At 39.1% G+C, this 20,337-nt stretch overlaps 1 protein-coding gene across 10 annotated transcripts in view; it reads left to right on the forward strand.

Moving 5' to 3' along the window:
* Positions 1-20,337, forward strand: part of GHR (growth hormone receptor) — a 311,185-nt gene that overhangs the window by 272,893 nt on the left and 17,955 nt on the right. For all 10 annotated transcript variants that reach the window (XM_081517552.1, XM_081517560.1, XM_081517555.1 and 7 more), the window contains 4 exons: positions 1,660-1,820; positions 6,190-6,368; positions 10,903-11,068; positions 13,123-13,213. In XM_081517552.1, the coding sequence (XP_081373678.1) occupies positions 1,660-1,820; positions 6,190-6,368; positions 10,903-11,068; positions 13,123-13,213 (597 nt within the window). The remainder of the gene's footprint in view (positions 1-1,659; positions 1,821-6,189; positions 6,369-10,902; positions 11,069-13,122; positions 13,214-20,337) is intronic.

Genomic DNA, 20,337 nt, shown 5'->3' on the forward strand with positions numbered 1-20,337 from the left:
CCACATATGAACACCTGCCCACCCTGCTTTGTAATACGGTTTCTCAGTCATTCCCCTGAGGCTGAAGTATTTCTTTGGACACACATGACTCCCCTGTAATATCCAGCATAATATTTTATGTATAATTGATGCTTACGAAAAAAGGAGATAAAAAAAAGAAAGTACTCAGTGGGTAATTTCTTAGTCACCTTCTATCCTGAAAGTAGGGATCAAGTCCTATTAATCCTTATGGCCACACAGTGCTTGTATCAGATATGATACCTACAGAGTGCTTACATAGGAGGCACCCAAAGATGGCTTGCTGAATTCACTCATTCAGGCAGGCAGGCAGATGGGAGGTTGGAGGAGAGCTGTGTCACATTCTCTCACATGTTCCTGCTGGGATGGACTTGAGTCTGAGCCATCTTTTGATTGCTCTGCATTTTTGTTCAGGTCCCCTTGGCAGCTGATCAGGGTAAATCCTTTCCCCAAACTCTGACATCCTCCCGCAGTGACATTCCTGCCATCTCTTTTCCATTTGACATCAATCCTGCTGTTGTTGTAAGTCATCAAGGTAAATAATGCTTTCTGTAGAACGGGTAGAGGTGAGTAACCCTAGGGTGGCTCTTAGATGTGGAGGTATAGCTCTTCTGATTTCTTCAGTGTTCTCCGTGTGTCCATCTGTCCTCCATGACTTGTTTCATTTGTTCTTATCTGATCCAAGATACAGGAAAGGATGAGCTCATTCTTTGTAGAGAAACTCACAAAGGAACTGATAGGTAAACACATTGATTCAATACAGCCCCATTTTTGTTTTTTCCGTTCTTTTAATATTATAATTAAATGTCCATTCCTATTTACAAAATGGAGAAGAAAAATGCTTGCTTAGTTTGGAGAATTTTTTTTTAATTTCTGGGTTTTAAATTTCTTTGGTTTCTTTTATGAGTAGAGGGGGAAAGGCTAGGAGTCCCATGTTTCTTAAAGGTTACCTGGATGTCCAGCATGTTTGAAATGTTACCATGGCTCTTTGTTTAATTAAGAAAAGATATCAGGAATATGGGAAGGAGTTCAAGGCATGAGGAAAACTCCCGCCCTCCACTGCCAAGCACAGGACCACCTTGCAGAGGAAATGGACATAGAATGCAGTGGTCCAGAGTAGGGTGGTAGCTGATTTTCCTCTTCAGGACCACCCACATCTCATGTCACTCAGCTTGGAGAACACCATCCATGTGTCACCTCAGTTTCTTCCACCATGATTTGGGGAAATACCCAGGTTTAAAGACTCAACTGTTCGCTGGGAATCTCTATAGTTTGGGAGTTGATTCTGCAGTGTTTTAGTAAAAGAATATTTTTAAAACTCCATAAGCCTCAGAACTTTCATCTATAGAGTGGGGAAAGTACCTACCAATGAATCACTTAAATTAGGAGCTGGCACCTTATATGCAGTCAATGAAGGGATGCTTTTACTATAAACAAACATGCCAAAAGGCCTCCTCTCGGTCTGCAGACACTGATCATCAGTCCACAGATGTGCTAGTCCTTGGAAATGGTACCACTAAGATACTTGCTCATAAAATACTTGTGTCCTGGTTTATTTAATCTGACTCTTAAGCAGCTTGCTTTGACTTGCACTATTGCATGATTTGGGGAACAATTCTTCCTTTTTACCCTCCATTTCAGGGACATTCAAGAATGGAAAGAATGCCCCGATTACGTCTCTGCTGGTGAAAACAGCTGTTACTTTAATTCATCTTATACCTCTGTGTGGACCCCCTACTGCATCAAGCTAACTAGCAATGGTGGTATTGTGGATCATAAGTGTTTCTCTGTTGAGGACATAGGTAAATCACAGGTTTGTGTTTTATTTGACATGGCTTTAGATTACATAAGCGGGGAAGGCTGCAAAGTCCAAGTGCATGCAAGTAGGAAGACTTTGTCATTGCATTGCATTCTCTGGGTGGATGAAAGTCTCCTTTGTAGCACATGAGATAAGCTGTGAACAAGAGAGAAAGGGCAGGGGGAGCTCAGGTTGGCTCTAATATAAAACAATCTGGCAGGAGGTTTATAAAGGAAAGAATAGGAGTCTTGTGGAGTCTTTCCCTTGAGAAGGTCTCTGAATGCCAGTTTGTATTCTTGTGTGCCACTACAAGGAAGAAACTCAATGCACTCTTAAGATTCCTTCTCTCCTCATGATCTGGTATGACGATTATATTCAGCTCTACTGGAATACATTGGCCTTGATCTCTGGCATTCCTATCATAAATGCCTAGATTTTCTTTGGGTTTCCCAGGTGGTGCTAGTGGTAAAGAACTTGCCTGACTGTGCAGGAGATGCAAGAGACACAGGGTCAATCCCAGGGTCAGAAAAATCTCCTGGAGAAGGAAATGGCAACCCAGTCCAGTATTCTTGCCTGGAGAATCCCACAGACAGATGAGCCTGGTGGGGTACAGTCCAAGATTTTCTTTGCCACAAGGCATAATCATTCTGGAATTTTACATTGACAAAACAGCCAAAATCAGTTTAAAGGCATGTTTATAAGATCTCAAAACAAACACTGGAGATAATCGGTTCAGTGAACTAAGTGGAAGATTCAAGCAGCTTATCCCTTGCCCACCATGTGGACACAGGGGATATGAAACAAGACAAAGAGCCATAATTGGAATATTCGTGTTTATACTATAATAGTATAAACAGCTAAATAGAATCACAGAAGGAGCATGAGTAGCTGACATTGATGCCTCGCATCTACCCACAAAGCTTGTTTGTTGCTTACAGGAACTCCTTGGAGCCTCACTTAGATGTGCTGTTCTTGTGTGTGGTTTCCAGGCTGGAAGAGACTGAGAGAGGGAGGGTGGAAGATGCAGATAGAAATGAGTAAATCTGATAGACTGACTCGGAGGGAGAAGATTGAGAAGAATGTAACAAGCAGAAGATAACCTGTCTGCATGATTTAAAGAAACTATTGAATCCAGAGAAGCTATTAGTAATTGAATATATGCCCTGAAGTCAGTAGATGTAGCTGTCTAATGACTAAATGGGTAGTAGAAAGAATACAGTGTCAAGACCCGTGTTCTAAGCCTGTCCTGCCAGTAGCCACCTAACTCGTTCCCCTGGCTGATTTTCACTGAGTGCCTGGCTCCTGGCTGGGTGTGTTGGCTACAAAATGAGTAAGACACAGTCGAGTAGGGAAAGCAGGCATGTTTACAAATAATTGAGATACGGCACAGTAGGTGCTGGCCTCAAGGTGTGTGGAATGCACAGCAAGCAGAGGTGGAGGCCAGAGGTGTGAATGATTGACTGGGCCTGAGGGATGAGAAAGGGCTGCACGGAGATGGTGACAGTTCAGTTACTTCTCAAAGCCTCAGCAGGAGTTGCCAGGTATACAAGATGGACAGTGTCTGCTAACTGCTACTGAGTTCCAAAAGTGACAGCCCAGAATGTCCACAGACTCAGGAGCGGTTTGGCAGGCCTGACTGGTTGACCAGAGGAATCATCAGTGATTTTGTGTGCCCTCCAAAGGAATCTAGACTTTACCTGACAGCCCAAGGGTACATTTGAGGATGTTTAAGCAAGGAAGTGACCTCAGGATATTTACAAAGCATGTACCATAAATCAGGTATGATAACTGTGCTAGATGGGTTCTGTTATAATCCCCATATTACAGATGGTGAAACTGACCCCCAAAGCAGTTCAATGTCTAGCCCGAGGTCAGAACTACTGGTAGGCAGAGCTAGATTTGCACCTAGGCAGCATAGCTCTAGAGCCCATGCTGTTAACCTCAAAGCCATAGTGTGTGTGTGTGTGTGTGTGTGTGTGTGTGTGTGTGTGTGTGTGTGTGTGCGCGCACACGCACGCGGAAAGTTGCTTCAGTTGTGTCCGACTCTTTGCAACCCTGTGGGCTGTAGCCCACCAGGCTCCTCTGTCCATGGGATTCTCCAGGCAAGAGTACTGGATGGGTTGCCGTGACCTCCTCCAGGGGATCTGCCCAACCCAGGAATCAAACCCACATCTCTTATGTCTCCTGCATTGGTGGTCAAATTCTTTACCACTAGTACCACCTAGGAAGCCCGAGAGTATGGTACTAACGTCTCAGGGAAATTCATCTTGCTGCAGTGTAGGGGGTAGATTAGAATAGCACAGACTAGATTAGAAGGCTTTGTGATAATCAAGGCAAAAGATGATGACAGGCAGGGTTACCATGATAGCAGGGAGGGAGGGAGCTGAGAATGAGAGACAACAAAGAACGGGGGTGACCCTATAGCTCTGAAGATGATGCTGATCAGAAGCTTCAGCTTCCTCGTGTATTATGCATGTATTCTACTAGACCTCTCAGGGCTGGTTTTTGGATTTACAATTGTATATGAGATAGGTGTCTGTCATTCATTCAGTTTATTCCGCGCTTCTTTGAGTCTCTTCCTTGGGCCAGGTAGCGTTCTAGGTGCTAGGGGCAGGAAGTGTCTGCACCAGGGGGACATTTTCTCAATGCAGGTGGAAGGAGACCATGCTGGGAGGAAAGACGTGGGAAAATAGGAGAGGCTGCAATGGGAGCATTATCACACACAGCCTCATTGAGACAGAGACACTTGAGTAAAGAAGGAAATGAGAAAACAGTCCCATGTCTATCTGATGGAAGAGGGCATTGGCAGGGTAAAGATCTGGAGGTGGGAGCATGCCTTTGCTCACTCAAGGAAGAGCATGGGGTAGTGGAAGGACACACGGAGAGAGAAGAGGAGCATGATCATAAACCAGATCCTGGAGATCAGAGGGTCAAAGCTATGGCACCCTTTAAGCCGTGGTGTGACTCTGACTTTCGTCTGGGAATAGGAAGCCTTCAGAAAGCTTTAAATGATGAGCAATGTGATCTAACTTAAGTGTTAGGATGACGAGCATGTCCACAGTGTTGAGGATTGTATCAAGAATAAACTGAAGGGGGACAAGGACCACAGGAAGAGACTAGTTAGGAGGCTAATGCTTCAAAACAAAATGACAATGGCTAGGACCAGGTAAGAGCGGGGCAGGTGATGAGAAGTGGGTAGATTCTGGAAAATATCTTGAAATTACAGCTGACAGAATGTGAGGTGATGGGGGAAAAAAAAGTGAGTCAAGGAAGGGTTCACCATTTTCATCCTGCAGGAATGGAGTTATCATTAACAGAACTAGGGAAGGTGGAAAAGGAGCAGGTTACAGGCAGAAGACTAGAAGTAAGAGAGATGGTTGTTATTATGCTCATCACAGTGGTACTGAGCGTTCTCAAAAGGGACCCTGTTCTATATCCTCTATTGAAAGTGGGGAGGGGGGGGTTAAGATGCAGCATGAGTAATAAGTTTGAGAAAATTTCCCTTTAAAAATATGTTTATAGTTCAGTCATATAAAGCGTTAAGCTTTGGTTTTCATTATCAATCCCCAACAAACCTGGAAAGATGAGGTGTAGCTATCATTATGCGGCATATGTAGTTTAGCCATTTTGCAAATCCTTCCAATTTAACTTCCAAAATGTGGTCATAGTTAGTCAAATTGGGACTTTCTCTGTTTTTTAAAAAGTAGTATCCACTCCATAGTAGTCAATAGCATGCAGTTAAATAAAACACAGAAAACACTGATTCATCATTCACCATTTGAGAGATCAGTGTAATGCCTTCCTTTTATATCTGAAGAAATGATCACTTGGGGCTAGGAAGACAAATGAAGGGGTATTTACCAAGTGTTCTGAAGGACTGTGCTTCTGTAGCAGTGCAGAAATGAATGAGAAAGAAAATTGAAAAGGCCTTGCCCCAGGTAACATACAGATCAGAAGAAAAAAGATTTCTCCACCCCTCACTCCAAAATGGCCACATATTTAAATACACTTGGGTCTTTCTGACTCTCTATTCCTTTCAGTTCTGAGTTAAAGTGAATTCCTTTGCCAAAATCCCAAAGTATTCATCTTATCAGAGCCAAAAGAAATGCAAAATGTGACAGATCTTCAAGAATGGCTATAGATCAGATTTTAAACTCAAGAAGGAATTTTTTATAGGGGCTTTTTTTTTTTCAGTTAATAACAGGTCATCCTTAATTTAAAAAAATGATACTCTGCCATAAAGTGGAAGTATAATGATGAGAATATTGGAAGAATCGAGAATAATGTATGAAGTAACTTAGTCTTCTTTGGAAAAAAGCATTCTACTAACATCAAGCTATGTCTGTGTACTAATTCTCTGCTGAAATGCACAGTACAACCGGATCCACCTGTTGGCCTCAACTGGACTCTACTGAACATCAGTTTGACGGAGATTCATGCCGACATCCTAGTGAAATGGGAACCACCACCCAATACAGATGTTAAGATGGGATGGATAATCCTGGAGTATGAACTGCACTACAAAGAACTAAATGAGACCCAGTGGAAAATGGTAAGATATTATTACATCTCACATTGAAAAACCCTTTGACTTTTCTTTTTTGTGTTCAACAACACTTCTCATTTCTAATTAGACTTTCTTTTGAGTTAATACCCCATATCCCAGTTCTAATTTCTTATTTGAGAAAAATGGATAGAATCAGTAAAATTTCACCTAAGAATTCTTTAAGACAGCAGATGCTTACATGGAGTTTTATATGGAAACCTATGGAAGAAAAGGAAAATGATTTCTCCAGTCATCACTGGTGTCCGGTCTAACCTTAGAACAATACCACATACTCTAGCCACCCAGCTAGAGTGACTAGCTCTAGTGAGGATGTGGCTAAACATGGGAAAGGTTATGATCAAGGACAGGAGCGAGCTGTGGCTAAATATTCGCCCAGGAGTTTAGTTGCTACCGTTCAGCAGACTCCCACTAAAATAAGTACTTCAGTGACTCCAGGAGGGAAACAAAGGGAGGGAATTGATCCCATAGAGTTTCAGAAGGATGTTTTGTCACATACCCCAGGGGAGAATCAAGCTAAGAGGTTTTTACTTAGGCAAGTAGCCTGGTACAGGTTGACCTCTGAACTCCTCACTTCCTTGCCAAGGGCATGGGAACTGGGCACTCAGATAAATTCCACATGGCACACAACAAGAAGAAAAACAGGATTATCATGCTGCTTTCAATGTAACCAATTCTAAATCAGTCTAACCACAGCCACAGTCTGACCACTAGGCCTGGCCAAGCCAAGTGGTTTCCGGCCAGTCACCCGGTCGTGCCCAGCATCCTGGCATGGCCTCACTCCTAGAATTGAGACACCAGGCCCTGTCCATTCAGTGAACTGCTGAAAACGAGGCCAGTTTTGTCATTACAGGAAAGTTAAGTTTAGAGCACTATGAACAGTTAAATATTGGCTTCAAGGTTGTTTGTGGAATCATTCTAATTTAGATATCTGTTCCATAACTTGGTACAGAAAAGTTTGGCTGGATACTGAGTCAAACAGGCTTTCTAAATTCAGACTTCAGTCAAACATTTATTCAGCAACCGACCGAGTATTGAAATAACTAGTATACACAAAACACCGTGCTAGGCACCCCAAGGCGGCATTTTCCCAAAGTATAAATTTTGAACCCTTGAGGGTCCCTGGGACTCTTTCAGGGAGTCCACAGGGTCAAGACTATTTCCATAATAATACTAGAATGTTCTTTCCTTTTTTAACTGTGTTGATTTACACAGGTGGTACAAAAGCAATGGTGGAAACACTGCTGCTGCCTTCACACAAATCAGGAAATAACTCCAAACTATACTGATAGTCACTATGCTCTGCACCACTCTGTACTCACAGAAAAGAAATGGGAGCAGGCAAGGTGGGGGAGGCAGATCACATAAGAATGTCCTTGATGAAGTAGTATATACATTTCTAAGTTTATTAAATCATGATTTCTGACTATGTAGCTTTTTCATATTCTGTGTACACATAAAGCACTTTGGCTGCATACTGAGCTGTGGATGGTTATTTTGAGCAAAGGCATTTAAACACCTGAGTTCCTGCTTGAACTAGCTGCTTTTTGCTTGGAACAACCATTTTTACTTTGAAAGAACAACTGATAAACTGATAGATGGCTTTTCATATTTGAGTTGACAAATATTTGGCAAATAGTTCTTGGAAAAGACTAAAGTGAGCTTAACACTTCAAGAAAAACAATTGACAGTATTTGTTGCCAGTGAGAAAATTGGAGCTTTCAAGGTTAAGTTAAAATTTTGGAAAACTTTGCCATCTGCAGCTGTGAGCTTGAGAGTGTTCCCAACCTTTGAAGATCTGATGCGATCAATGGTGATCTTAGCAAAAGTGTTTTTTGTTAAATATTGTATACCGAAATATGTGAACAGTTAGAAAATTTGCATAACTCAGTAAAGGATATTTTCCAAGTGACCAATACATGCTGTAACCAAACCACGAATGGAGAAATGATGCATTCAAAGTACTAGTTGCAGTGGTGGCTTTTAAAGAAGTGTGAAAGATTTATTGACATGGTTTCAGATTTCACACTGCAACTAACCTTTAAGAAAATACCACTTACTGAGTTTTTTTTGTTGGTGGTGGTGTTAAGGAAGAATATATACCATTAACTGAAACAGCTATTAAAAGATCTCTTCCATTTCCTCACTATATATCTGTGAGATCAAGTTTTATTCATGCACCTCAACCAAAACCACACATCCTAACAGTTTTAATTCAGAAGCAAATGTAAAAATATAAGCATCTTCTACTAAGCCAGACAGTAAAGAGATTTGCAAAAATGTGAAACAATGTCATTTTTCTCACTATAATTTTATTTCAGAAAGTGTAATAATTCTTATAAAAATATGTGAACATAAAATCAGTTTACCATCATTTGAAATTAGTATTTTTGAAATTCTCAGTTATAAATCCATGATACTTGTAAGTTTGGTAATTTGCAAGGGTCTCAGAGTTGCCATGAGTATCAAGGACCCATCTATGAGAGCTGACCTTTCTTAAAGAACTTATGATCTAGTTGGTTGTGAAAACAAGAGGCATAAGCATTAAAAAAAAATAAAGGGGATTGTAAGTCAAGGGGCAAAGGTTAATGTGTGTTGCTTATATCAGGAATTTACCATTTGACAACATTGAATTTAGTATTAATATGCCCATTTTTTTATTTATTAAACACATTTTGAATATAATAATAATTCTAATGACCATGTAGTTGCTTACAACTATCTACCTGCTAAACCAATTTTGTTTTTGAATTTTGGGGGTTGTTTTTTTAAGACTTAATGAGTGGCATAGAGTTATCCACAGTGTATGGGTCATCTCTTGATTACCCACTGCAAAAGTAAATGCTGAAAGTGTTAGTCACTCAGTTGTGTGGCAACTCTGTGGGCTGTAGCCTGCCAGACTCCTCTGTCCCTGGAATTCTCCAGGCAAGAATACTGGAATGGGTTGCCATTCCCTTCTCTATATACCTGATATTGTGCCGGGCTTTGGAAATGTAAAGAGAATGAAAGCATTGTTTTCCCCCAGGGAATATGCAGTATACTATAGAAATTTGAGCAATGAATTAAAAGCAGTGATATGTGTATTCTCAGGCAGGATGGAGTAGGGAAAACTGCCGGAAAAGACTTCTTAGAATATCAGCAGTACGTGCACTGAGAATTAGCCAAGAATAGGTAGGTGTTCCCTCAGAGGCAGGCGACAGCGATCAGGGCAGTGTTAGTCACGTGAGCAAATCTGAATTTGGTGAGGCTGCTGTGGAGGGTTGAGGGAAGATGAGAGGGGGCCATAGATCGAATCACTCGGGGCCTCTTTGGGATTTTGTTATTAATGAAACCTGTAAAGAAATAATATATTGGTGATGGTGACAGAGAAATTTAGGGCTTCAAGAATTAATATTCAGAGGCATTTTAGGTACATAAATATTCCATGTATTAAGAAGCTTCTATAAAAGATGCAAACTAACCATTCTGTGTACATGGGGAAAAAAAGAGGTACTTTGTAAATAGAAACTAACTGTAGTGAAAGGAAATTTGTTTTGGAAGCTAAAGGTCCAGCTTCTGACTTAACAAATTATGAGAATCTTCATTTATGTGAATAACCCAGCTGTTGAAAAAGACTGTTCCTGGTTTTCCTATAAATGGGAGCAAGATGTTCTACCTGAAAATATATAAAAAGCATATATTGACTACTTGTTTTGAATATTTGACTTGAAGGAAAACCCCATCATTAGTTGTGTCTACCTCTTTAATAGCAACATGTATGAGAGTCTCACCTACCTTCCCTGGGAAAGTAAAGGAATATCCTGGCCGTCAGGATTGTGGCATCCTGATGTTTGTTACCAAATGCCTCTAGTGACTTTTCTTCATAGATTTTGAATAGCAAGCTATTATATTTTGAGGTGGCTTTAAGCGTTATAGAACAAGCTGATAGAATTATTTGACACTTTAAGACAACTGATTTTTCTAGAACACTTTCCAACACTTTTTCTAGATCACTTTCTGTGATCATATGAATGACTACCCAGGATTTCCAAAGAACAGATACAGACATAGACAATAGGAAATATGTTTGGTTTTTTCTGTTCTGATATCTTCATATAACAATGTAATATTCCAAAGGGTAGGCAGTGTATCCATAATCTTTATAATTCTGCCATCCTCTATAATAATTCTATTATGCTTTGATCTTAGTAGACTATCTGACAGCCTAATGCAAGAATAGAGATGCATTTCTTTCAACAAGTCTATCATATCTTTGGGTTTGTAAGAAAACTAATTTGAGGACTGTGATTTATTTAACAAAGTGACTTTTACCATTTTTAATTGAAGTGTAGTTAATTTACAATGTGTTACTAAGTTATGTACTTAGATCTTTCTCTAAATAGCAAACTCCACAAGTGCATTTTGAAATATTTCCTGCTTTCCAGAGATTCATTTTGAATAAAAATGCAGAAGCACCTCATGGAGCTTATTGCATTGAGTTGTTGACTATCTAACCAGTAAGTTTTATATTTTGTCTTGAAAGATGGATCCTTTATTGGTAACATCAGTTCCGATGTACTCGTTGAGACTGGATAAAGAGTATGAAGTGCGTGTGAGAACCAGACAACGAAACACTGAAAAATATGGCAAGTTCAGTGAGGTGCTCCTGATAACATTTCCTCAAATGAACCCATCTGCATGTGAAGAAGGTAAACCTAAGAGATTGAGATGGCAGCCAACATGATTTCTGTCAATACACAGGCATACATTCCCTACATTGTTAGAGTGGTGTCCAGATCAATATACATTAGCATCAGTTTTCAGGATGAGGGACCTGGAGTTCACTACCTGTAACAGTTATTATCCATTACAAAAGAGGAAGAAGGATTTCACTTCTGAATTATTCAGGAAGCCATGATGTAGGTGCAAGTTAAAGAGGAGAAGAGACACAAAGTTACTGATGGAGCAGAGTGGGGTGATAATTCCAGATAACAGAATTTCAGGTGATTCTTTTCTTTATATGTTTCTGTATTTCTAATATTTCCTTTGAGTTTGTTTTGTATTTATAATCATAAAAAAATGTTTTTCAAATACACAGAGAAGAAATTCTGAATCTGGATGGATGGCTATCTATGAGGCTTCTAAGAGAAAGCCTAGTATTGAATCAGCATAGTCAATGGCAGGTGCTTACTGGTTTTAGAAAGTTTGTGTGTGGCTTTTATCTGGAGGAAGGCTTAATAAATCATGCTAGTTATGCTTAAGGGTGACATAGAATATTTGAAGATCCTATATAAAATAAATGTAATTTTAAAATATAAACACAATTGTTTCTGCACATATGGTACAGGTAGAACCCATGATACTATATAGCACAGGTAAAAATGTCTATAGCACCATTTTTCCTAGGCTCTCCTCAGTAGCCTTATTTCATACAGCATTTGATATATGGAAATTCTGGCTTAAAAGTACATTTGCCACGTGCCCTTTATTGTGATGGCATTTAATTCACTTAAAGATTTTTTTAAACAACTTTTTACTTCTGTTAGAAAAGGAAAAAATCTCTTGCTTTGTAATATGTTCCTGAGTATATCATTGATATAAAATTATAGATACAATAACAAAAAAAATGGTATTCTCTTCCCCACTAATTATTTATAACATGCATAATATCTCCCTTGTAGATTTTAATATGTGAGTAAGAAAATAAATAAAATAATATCACAGCATAAAAGCTTACTTTCAGTAAAGCAGTGTTATGGTAAAAGTGAAAAGAAGTAGGAAAGTGTTAGCTGCTCAGTCGTGTCCTACTCTTTGCGACCTCATGGACTGTAGCCCACAAAGCCCCTCTGTCAATGGGATTCTCCAGGCAAGAACACTGGAGTGGGTAGCCGTTCCCTTCTCCGGGGGGATCTTTCCCCGCCCTGCAGGCAGATCCTTGATAGTCTGAGCCACCAGGGAAATTCCACCTTAAAAGTCGTCAACCTCTGCCACCGTGGCACTTGTTCTAAAGCAATGAAATTGAAGTTTTACAAACAGTCTCCCACAAATTTTCTAGCAATTATACTAAAATCTGAATCAATGGGCATGACTCAATGAACAGGAGTTTGAGCAAACTGGGAGATAGTGAAGGATAAGGAAGCCTGGTGTGCTGCAGTTCATGGGGTTGCCAAGAGTCAGACGTGACTTAGCAACTGAACAGCATACTCAACTCTGAGAGTCCTAGCACTGATCTTGTTCTGTCAAACAATAGTTTTTAAGCTGTAAAAATGTACACCCTGCATATCTAAGAAGTTTTAATAATGATTCAAAGATACAACTTGGCCCCCATCTTTTTGATGGATCCTCAGTCTAGATCAGATCTAGATCTAAAGATCACATTAAAAAAAAAAAAAAAAGACATTATTTTAGGTAAAGTAGTATATTAACAAGCATCACTTTTCCCTCGAGCTAAAGCCTTTTAATGACACACCCTGAACACATAAGATGTTTAAAGCAGGTTATTTATATAATAAACATGGATTGTGCTTCAATTGCATGATGTTACTTTTTTTTTTTTTTTTTGGTCTATGAAAGGATCTGAAGAAGTGGATAGAGGTGTTCTTAGAAAATACTAAGTCATTGCATTCTATTTCAGTGGTTATCAAGTGAAATCACTGACTTTACTAGATGAATACAAATTAGGAAGTTTTATGTGGAACAGGAGAATGAGATGTAAACTTCAACTATTCATATTTCTGTGAGATATTATTTTTGTGTTTTTCAGATTTCCAGTTTCCATGGTTCTTAATTATTGTCTTTGGAATACTTGGGCTAACAGTGACATTCTTTTTACTCATATTTTCTAAACAGCAAAGGTAAGTGTGATATAACCCACTCTGATATGTTTTGCCAGTTATTTAGCAAATGTCCTTGTTTCCATTTATTGTTTTCTTTTGTGAATCATGAGTGAAGTGTTTCATCAACCCAGTGAAACGTTCTCTCTCACTACACATTTACATCTTTGTGGTGTCCTCATAGAGACAACACAGGTCTCAGTTGTATCTGGAAAGTTGAATATGATGTTAAGAGGGTGAGGCTAGTGACTACATACTGTGTGACATGCACCTTCAAGTTCTGAACTGATATTTATTCCAGGACCCTGAGGTAGCTTTGAGACTTTGGCTAAGTTTGACACAGTCCTAATACAAGAGCAAAAATTTAAGTGGTGAACTAAAGCTACGAGATAATTCAATCTAATAAAACCACCTTTCTTTAGACTTATGATGCCAATTTTAAGTAAACTTGGGTTTATTTAAATTGCTTGGATACTTACAGTTTGGTATTTTACCTTCTTTTGTCAGAGATAAAATTCTAAGTTTGAGGATAGCATTTTGCATCCTCTTGCAGCCAGAAGGCAGGTTCCAGTTATTATTCTGCCACTGTTTGAGTTCATTTGAGTCCCTTTATCTCTCTAGGATTCCATGTTCTCATAGGTAATATGAGGGTGTTGGATTATATGATGTTTAAATTTCCCTTAAGCTATAAGGACTAATTATTCTATTTTCATTCTTGAAAGAAACTCAGTATAGACTACAGGAACTTTTAATACAAAATATTGGAAAAGTTACTGGTATGGGTTGCCAGTTTTCTTACATTTAGAAGATCCTTTAAGTCCCATGGGTTAATCTTGTCCCTTCTCCTAGAATTAGGGTAGCTAACACTCTGTTTGCCTGGGACTTTCCTGGTTTCAACACTAAAAATTCTGTGTCTAGACAAACTGAGACAGTTGGCTACTCTATCTAAAACCAAAGGCAAGTTCTCCAGGTGAAGCCATGAGGCATCTAGAAATCAAAATGGGCTCTATATTATGAATATAAAATTTTTTTTCTTTGTATTTTGAAGCTGTATAGCATTTGTAAACATCGAAACAGAATTTCAATAGAGAGAAGAATTCTAGAGTTCCAGAGTGTCAAGCATGCTTAAAAGTCTCCAAGTGAATGCAGGAAGGATTATTTTTAGTAGAGTTTCATCTCCAATTTAATAATGTAAAGTCAGGGAGACAAAATTCACTCTGGAAAATTTTATTTTCTATCTTTCTAGCAACATTACTGTCTTAGAAATACAAGTATTATAAAGCAGTATAACAACAGCTTTCAATTTCAGGGGGAGGAAGTTAGTAAATAAAATTCTAAACAATTATTTACTTAAGTAATGGATACATTTAAGTAATGCCAAAGGAGCCAAATTATTCTGTAGATTAATTTGAATTCACTGAACTGTCCAGGTAGGTGATAGGCTAATTTATATATAACTACAGTAGATAAACTCACTGCATACATAAAGTAATTTACTTTTAACATTAGTTGTCAATTTCAAGTCATCATGAAGGCCAAGCAAATTTATGTTGCTGAATTACATTAGCTAACAATATTTGGAAGAAAAAGTAATCCTCTGATCAAATAGAATTTCAAAGGAAATATATTAACCTTTGTCTAAAAGATTGTTTTCTATGAATAATGAAGTTTTTAACTATGACACTTGGTCAAAATCACCAAACTGGAAAAAAATTTGAAAATCTATTTGTACTGCCAAATTCCCTGTTCTGGATTTAATTCTTTGCAACAAAAAACTTTTATCTTCCTTTTTCATATGCCCACAAAAACCCTTATCATTGTCTAAATTTCCATGTTCTAATGAAAGTAGGAAATGGTAGAAAATAGCTGTCAGCAAGTGTAGAAAGAACAGTTAAAACTCAAAGAATGAGATACTACGTCAGTTACTGCAGAACTTCAGGACTATAAAGGATTTCAGGTGTTCCTTGTGTTTGCTTGAGATTTTGTTAGTTCACAAACCAAGCCACTGCTCCCTTTCTTAATCCAAATCCAAATCATTAAGAGTCAACTCTAGTAAAATGTATAGTGTAATTTGGATTTGATTTAAACAATAAAGATCAGAAACATAGTTTCATGCCAGTTTATTTTTATTCCATACTCTGTTGCTCCCACCATATAACTTACTCTAGCCATCAAGCTATATGACTAAATTAGGAATGAAATAACTGAATCAACATAAAAGAGAAGTGGCAACCTGAAAGCCAGATTCAGCCTGCAGATCCATGTTTTGCTGGGGCTTTTTTCTTCTGATTTTTGAGGAACAGTTTTGCTACAAAGTGTTTCTAAAACAGGGAATTTTCACACAAAGGGAATTTTCACACAAAAGTCAAGATTACTAGATTATCTTTAAAAATAGAGATCTCAGACTTCCCTGGTGGTAGGTACAATGGTTAAGAATCTGCCTGCCAGTGCAGGAGACATGTGTTCGATCCTTGGTCTGTGAAGATACAACATGCTATGCAGCAACTAATCCTGTGCACCACAACTATTGAGCCTGTGCTCTAGAGCTCAGGAACTGCAACTACTGAGACCACATGCTGCAGCTACTGAAGCCCGCAGGCCCTAGAGCCCATGCTCTGCAATAAGCCACTGCAGTGAGAAGCCCACACACCACAACTAGAGAGTAGACCCCACTCCCCACAACTAGAGAAAAGCCTGTGCAGCAACAACGACCAGAACACCCAAAATAAATTAAAAAATTTAAAAGTCATTGCCATATTAAAAAAAAATTAGTGAAACTGGGTTGATAATCCTGCATGGCAATATGTCCTGAGACAGAGGACCAACCATCCCATTTGAAAAGGGCATATGTTCTCTGTCACAATTCCCATCTCTCCCTAGGACTGGCTTGGTCCCTCCAGGCTACAGGGTGTGCCACCCTAGCCTAAAGGCAACAACACTTCCCAGACAGCTGACTCTCAAGTACCTAAATGCATCATCCTCTTTTAAAAAAAAAAAAGAGGGACCCCCTACAGAGTAAAGCATATTTGGGGATCTTTGCTTCCTGTGATTAGAGTTATGTTACATTTTTGTTTTTGAACCTGTGAAGCTCTATACAGTCAGCAAAAACAAGACCTGGAGCTGACTGTGGCTCAGATCATCAGCTCCTTATTGCAAAATTCAGGCTTAAATTGAAGAAAGTAGGGAAAACCACTAGGCCATTCAGGCATGACCTAAATCACATCCCTTATAATTATACAGTACAGGTGATGAATAGATTCAAGGGATTAGATCTGGTACACAGAGTACATAAAGAACTATGGAAGTTCACAACATTGTATAGGAGGCAGTGACCAAAACCATCCCAAAGAAAAAGAAATGCAAGGAGGCAAAGTGGTTGTGTGGAGAGGGTGGGGCCTTTACAAACAGCTGAGAAAAGGAGAGAAGTGAAAGGCATGGGAGAAAGGGTAAGATATACCCAACTGAATGCAGAGTTCCAGAGAACGAAAAGATGAGATAAGAAGGCCTTCTTAAATGAACAATGCAAAGAAATAAAGAAAAATACTAGAATGGGAAAGACTAGAGATCTCTTCAATAAAATTGGAGATATCAAAGGAACATTTCATGCAAGGATGGGCAGGATAAAGGACAGACATGGTAAGGACCTAACAGAAGCAGAAGAAATTAAAAAGAGGTGGCATGAATACACAAAAGAACTATACAAAAAGGTCTTAATGACCCAGATAACTACGATGGTATAGTCACTACCTAGAGCCAGACATCCTGGAGTATAAAGTCAAGTGGGCCTCAGGAAGCATTACTACAAACAAAGCTAGTGAACATGACAGAATTCCAACTAAGCTATTTCAAATCCTGAAAGATGATGCTGCAAAAGTTCTGTGCTCAATATGTCAGCAAATTTGGAAAACTCAGCAGTGGCCACAGGACTAGAAAAGGTCAGTTTTCATTCCAATCCCAAAGAAGGACAATGCCAAAGAGTGTTCAAGCTACCGTACAAATGTGCTCATTTCACATGCTAGCAAGGTAATACTCAAAATCCTTCAAGCTAGGCTTCAACAGTATGTAAACTAAGAACTTCCAGATGTACCAGCTGAATTTAGAAAAGGCAGAGGAACCAGAGATAAAATTGCCAACATCCGTTGGATCATGGTGAAAGCAAGGGAATTCCAGAAAAACATTTACTTCTACTTCATTGACTACTCTAAAGCCTTTGATTGTGTGGATCACAACAAACTGTAGAAAATTCCTAAAGAGATGGAAATACCAGACCACTTTACCCGTCTCGTGAGAAACCTGTATGCAATAGTTAGAACTGGACATGGAACAACAGACTGGTTCAAAATTGGGAAAGAAGTACATCAAGGCTATATATTGTCACCCTGTTTATTAAACTTATTTGCAGAGTTGCTGCTGCTAAAGTCGCTTCAGTCGTGTCTGACTCTGTGCGACCCCATAGACGGCAGCCCACTAGCCTCCACCGTCCCTGGGATTCTCCAGGCAAGAACACTGGAGTGGGTTGCCATTTCCTTCTCCAATGCATGAAAGTGAAAAGGGAAAGTGAAATCGCTCAGTCGTGTCCGACTCTAAGTGACCCCATGGACCGCAGCCCACCAGGCTCCTCCGTCCATGGGATTTTCCAGGCAAGAGTACTGGAATGGGGTGCCATATTTGCAGAGTAGATCACGCTAAATGCTGGGCTGGACGAATCACAAACTGGAAGCAAGACTGCCAGGAGAAATATCAATAACCTCAGATATGCAGATGATACCACTCTAATGGCAGAAAGCAAAGAGGAACTAAAGAGTCTCTTGATGAGGGTGAAAAGAGAGTGAAAAAGCTGGCTTGAAACAACATTCAAAAAAACTAAGATTATGGCATCCAGTCCCATCACTTTATGGCAAATAGAAGGGGAAAAAGTGGAAATAGTGACAGATTTTATATTCTTGGGCTCTAAAATCACTGCTGACAGTGACTGCAGCCATGAAATTAAAAGATGCTGTTCCATAGGTGGAAAGCTATCACACACCTAGACAGCATATTAAAAAGCAGAGATATCACTTTGCCAACAAAGGTCCATATAGTCATAAAAAAAGCTATGGTTTTTCCAGTAGTCATGTATAGATGTGAGAATTGGATCATAAAGAAAGCTGAGTACTGAAGAACTGATTCTTTTGAATTGTGACACTGGGAGAGTCCCTTGGACAGCAAGGAGATCAAACCAGTCAATCCTAAAGTAAATCAGTCCTGAATAATTCATCGGAAGGACTGATGCTAAAGCTGAAGCTCCAATACTTTGGCCACCTGATTCAAAGAACTGACTCATTGGAAAAGACCCTGATGCTGTGAAAGATTGAGGGCAAAAGGAGAAGGGGGCAGCTGAGAATGAGATGGTTAGATAGCAACACCAACTCAATGGACACGAGTTTAAGCAAACTCCAGAAGATAATGGAGAACAGAGGAGCCTGCTGGTGTGCTGCAGTCCATGGGATTGCAAGAGTCATACATGAGTTAGCAACTAAACAACAACAACAGAACCTGTGAATTATTTATTTAGAAATGCAGAACCAAGTTAACCCAGCAGCATGACAGAAAGCAAAGGGCATGGGTTTTGGAGTCAGCTGCTTTGAATTTGAGTGCCAGCTGAACCAAGCATTAGTGTGTGATTTGAACATGTTCCTTAAATCTCTAAATCTTTCCACAGATATCTTCTTCCTCCCTGGTGGTGGTAAGCACCAAAGGAAATGTTTAGCGCAAGTGTTGGCAAAGTTGTTTTAAAAATAACTGAACAGTAAATCTTCGTCTTTCTGGGCTATGCAGTCCCTGTCACTTCTACTCAGTTCTGCCACTGTGGCATGAAAGCAGCCATAGATAATATGTAAACTATGTTACGTAGATAATATGTAAAATGAACTTGACTCCATGTTCTAAAAAAACTTTCTATACAAAAACAGAGAGCAGAACAGATTTGGCCCACAGACTGAAATTTGCCAACACAGAGTTTCAGTGTTTGGAGGCATTATTAGAGGCATTCAAAAGTGGTAGCAGTTATTAATAACATACATTTTTTTTCCTATTATTTCTATTCAGCAGTAACAATTTAACAGTTGTTCCACTAAGTAAAACTAGTGAGTCTATTCAAACTCAACTTACAAAATGAAATTTGCCTTGGATTAGGTTAAAAAGTGATGGAAACATTCAGAGAATGGGTTCCCTGTTGAGTGCTATGCTTAGTTGCTCAGTCATGTGCGACTCTTTTCAACCTCATGGACTGTAGCCCACCAGGCTCCTCTGTCTATGGGGATTCTCCAGGCAAGAATACTGGAGTGGGTTGCCATGCTCTTCTCCAGGGGATCTTCCCAACCCAGGGATCAAACCGGGCTCTCCTGAACTGCTGGCAGATTCTTTACCAGCTGAGCTGCCTAGGAAGCCCTCCCTATTGAGTAGACCAGACTATTTATTCACACAGAGTAGAATATCATCTGATATCCAAAAATCAGGTTGAAATGGATAATCTCTATTCCAGAGCCACAATGTTGATTTTAAAATGAAAACTCTATTTGCACTATTAATGAAATAGACAAATGATTTACTCAGATTTATTCAGGTAATGTTTCTCTGTGCTGGGAATACAATTAGGCACAAGACAGGCATAATAGACATTGAAATAAATTATGGTCAAAAAGTAATGTAAACATCTGGAACAGAAAATTTAAGTGCATTATAGAATTGTGTATATAAACCTGTGCTGATTAGAAATAGTTCAAATTTAGTCTCTCCCAACTGAAATGAACCATGTGATGACATACTGGTTAATGAGATTGTCTTAGATAATTTTATAATTCATGTGAGCATTGTGGTATGAACTTATCTCAGCCCACTCTTTTTTTAGGGTGCATATTATATCTCTACATAGATTGGCTTTTTCTCCTCCCCTTCCCCAACAATTATGGATGAGATATGTATTAAAATTACCTCCTTATAACTGACATGGAAAATGGCTTCAGATGGAATTAAATGTCTAACTCCCAATTCTGAGACTGTTATAGAAGACATTAAGAAAAAGTTATAGGAAAACCACATTTTATTTAAATTCACTTCAGATGAAGATTTTTTGGTTGGTTTTTTCCATTCTGTAGTTTTGCCTC

This window comes from Giraffa tippelskirchi, chromosome 8 (assembly GCF_054371585.1).
Source record: "Giraffa tippelskirchi isolate mGirTip1 chromosome 8, T2T-mGirTip1v1.2.pri, whole genome shotgun sequence".
Taxonomy (NCBI): domain Eukaryota; kingdom Metazoa; phylum Chordata; class Mammalia; order Artiodactyla; family Giraffidae; genus Giraffa; species Giraffa tippelskirchi.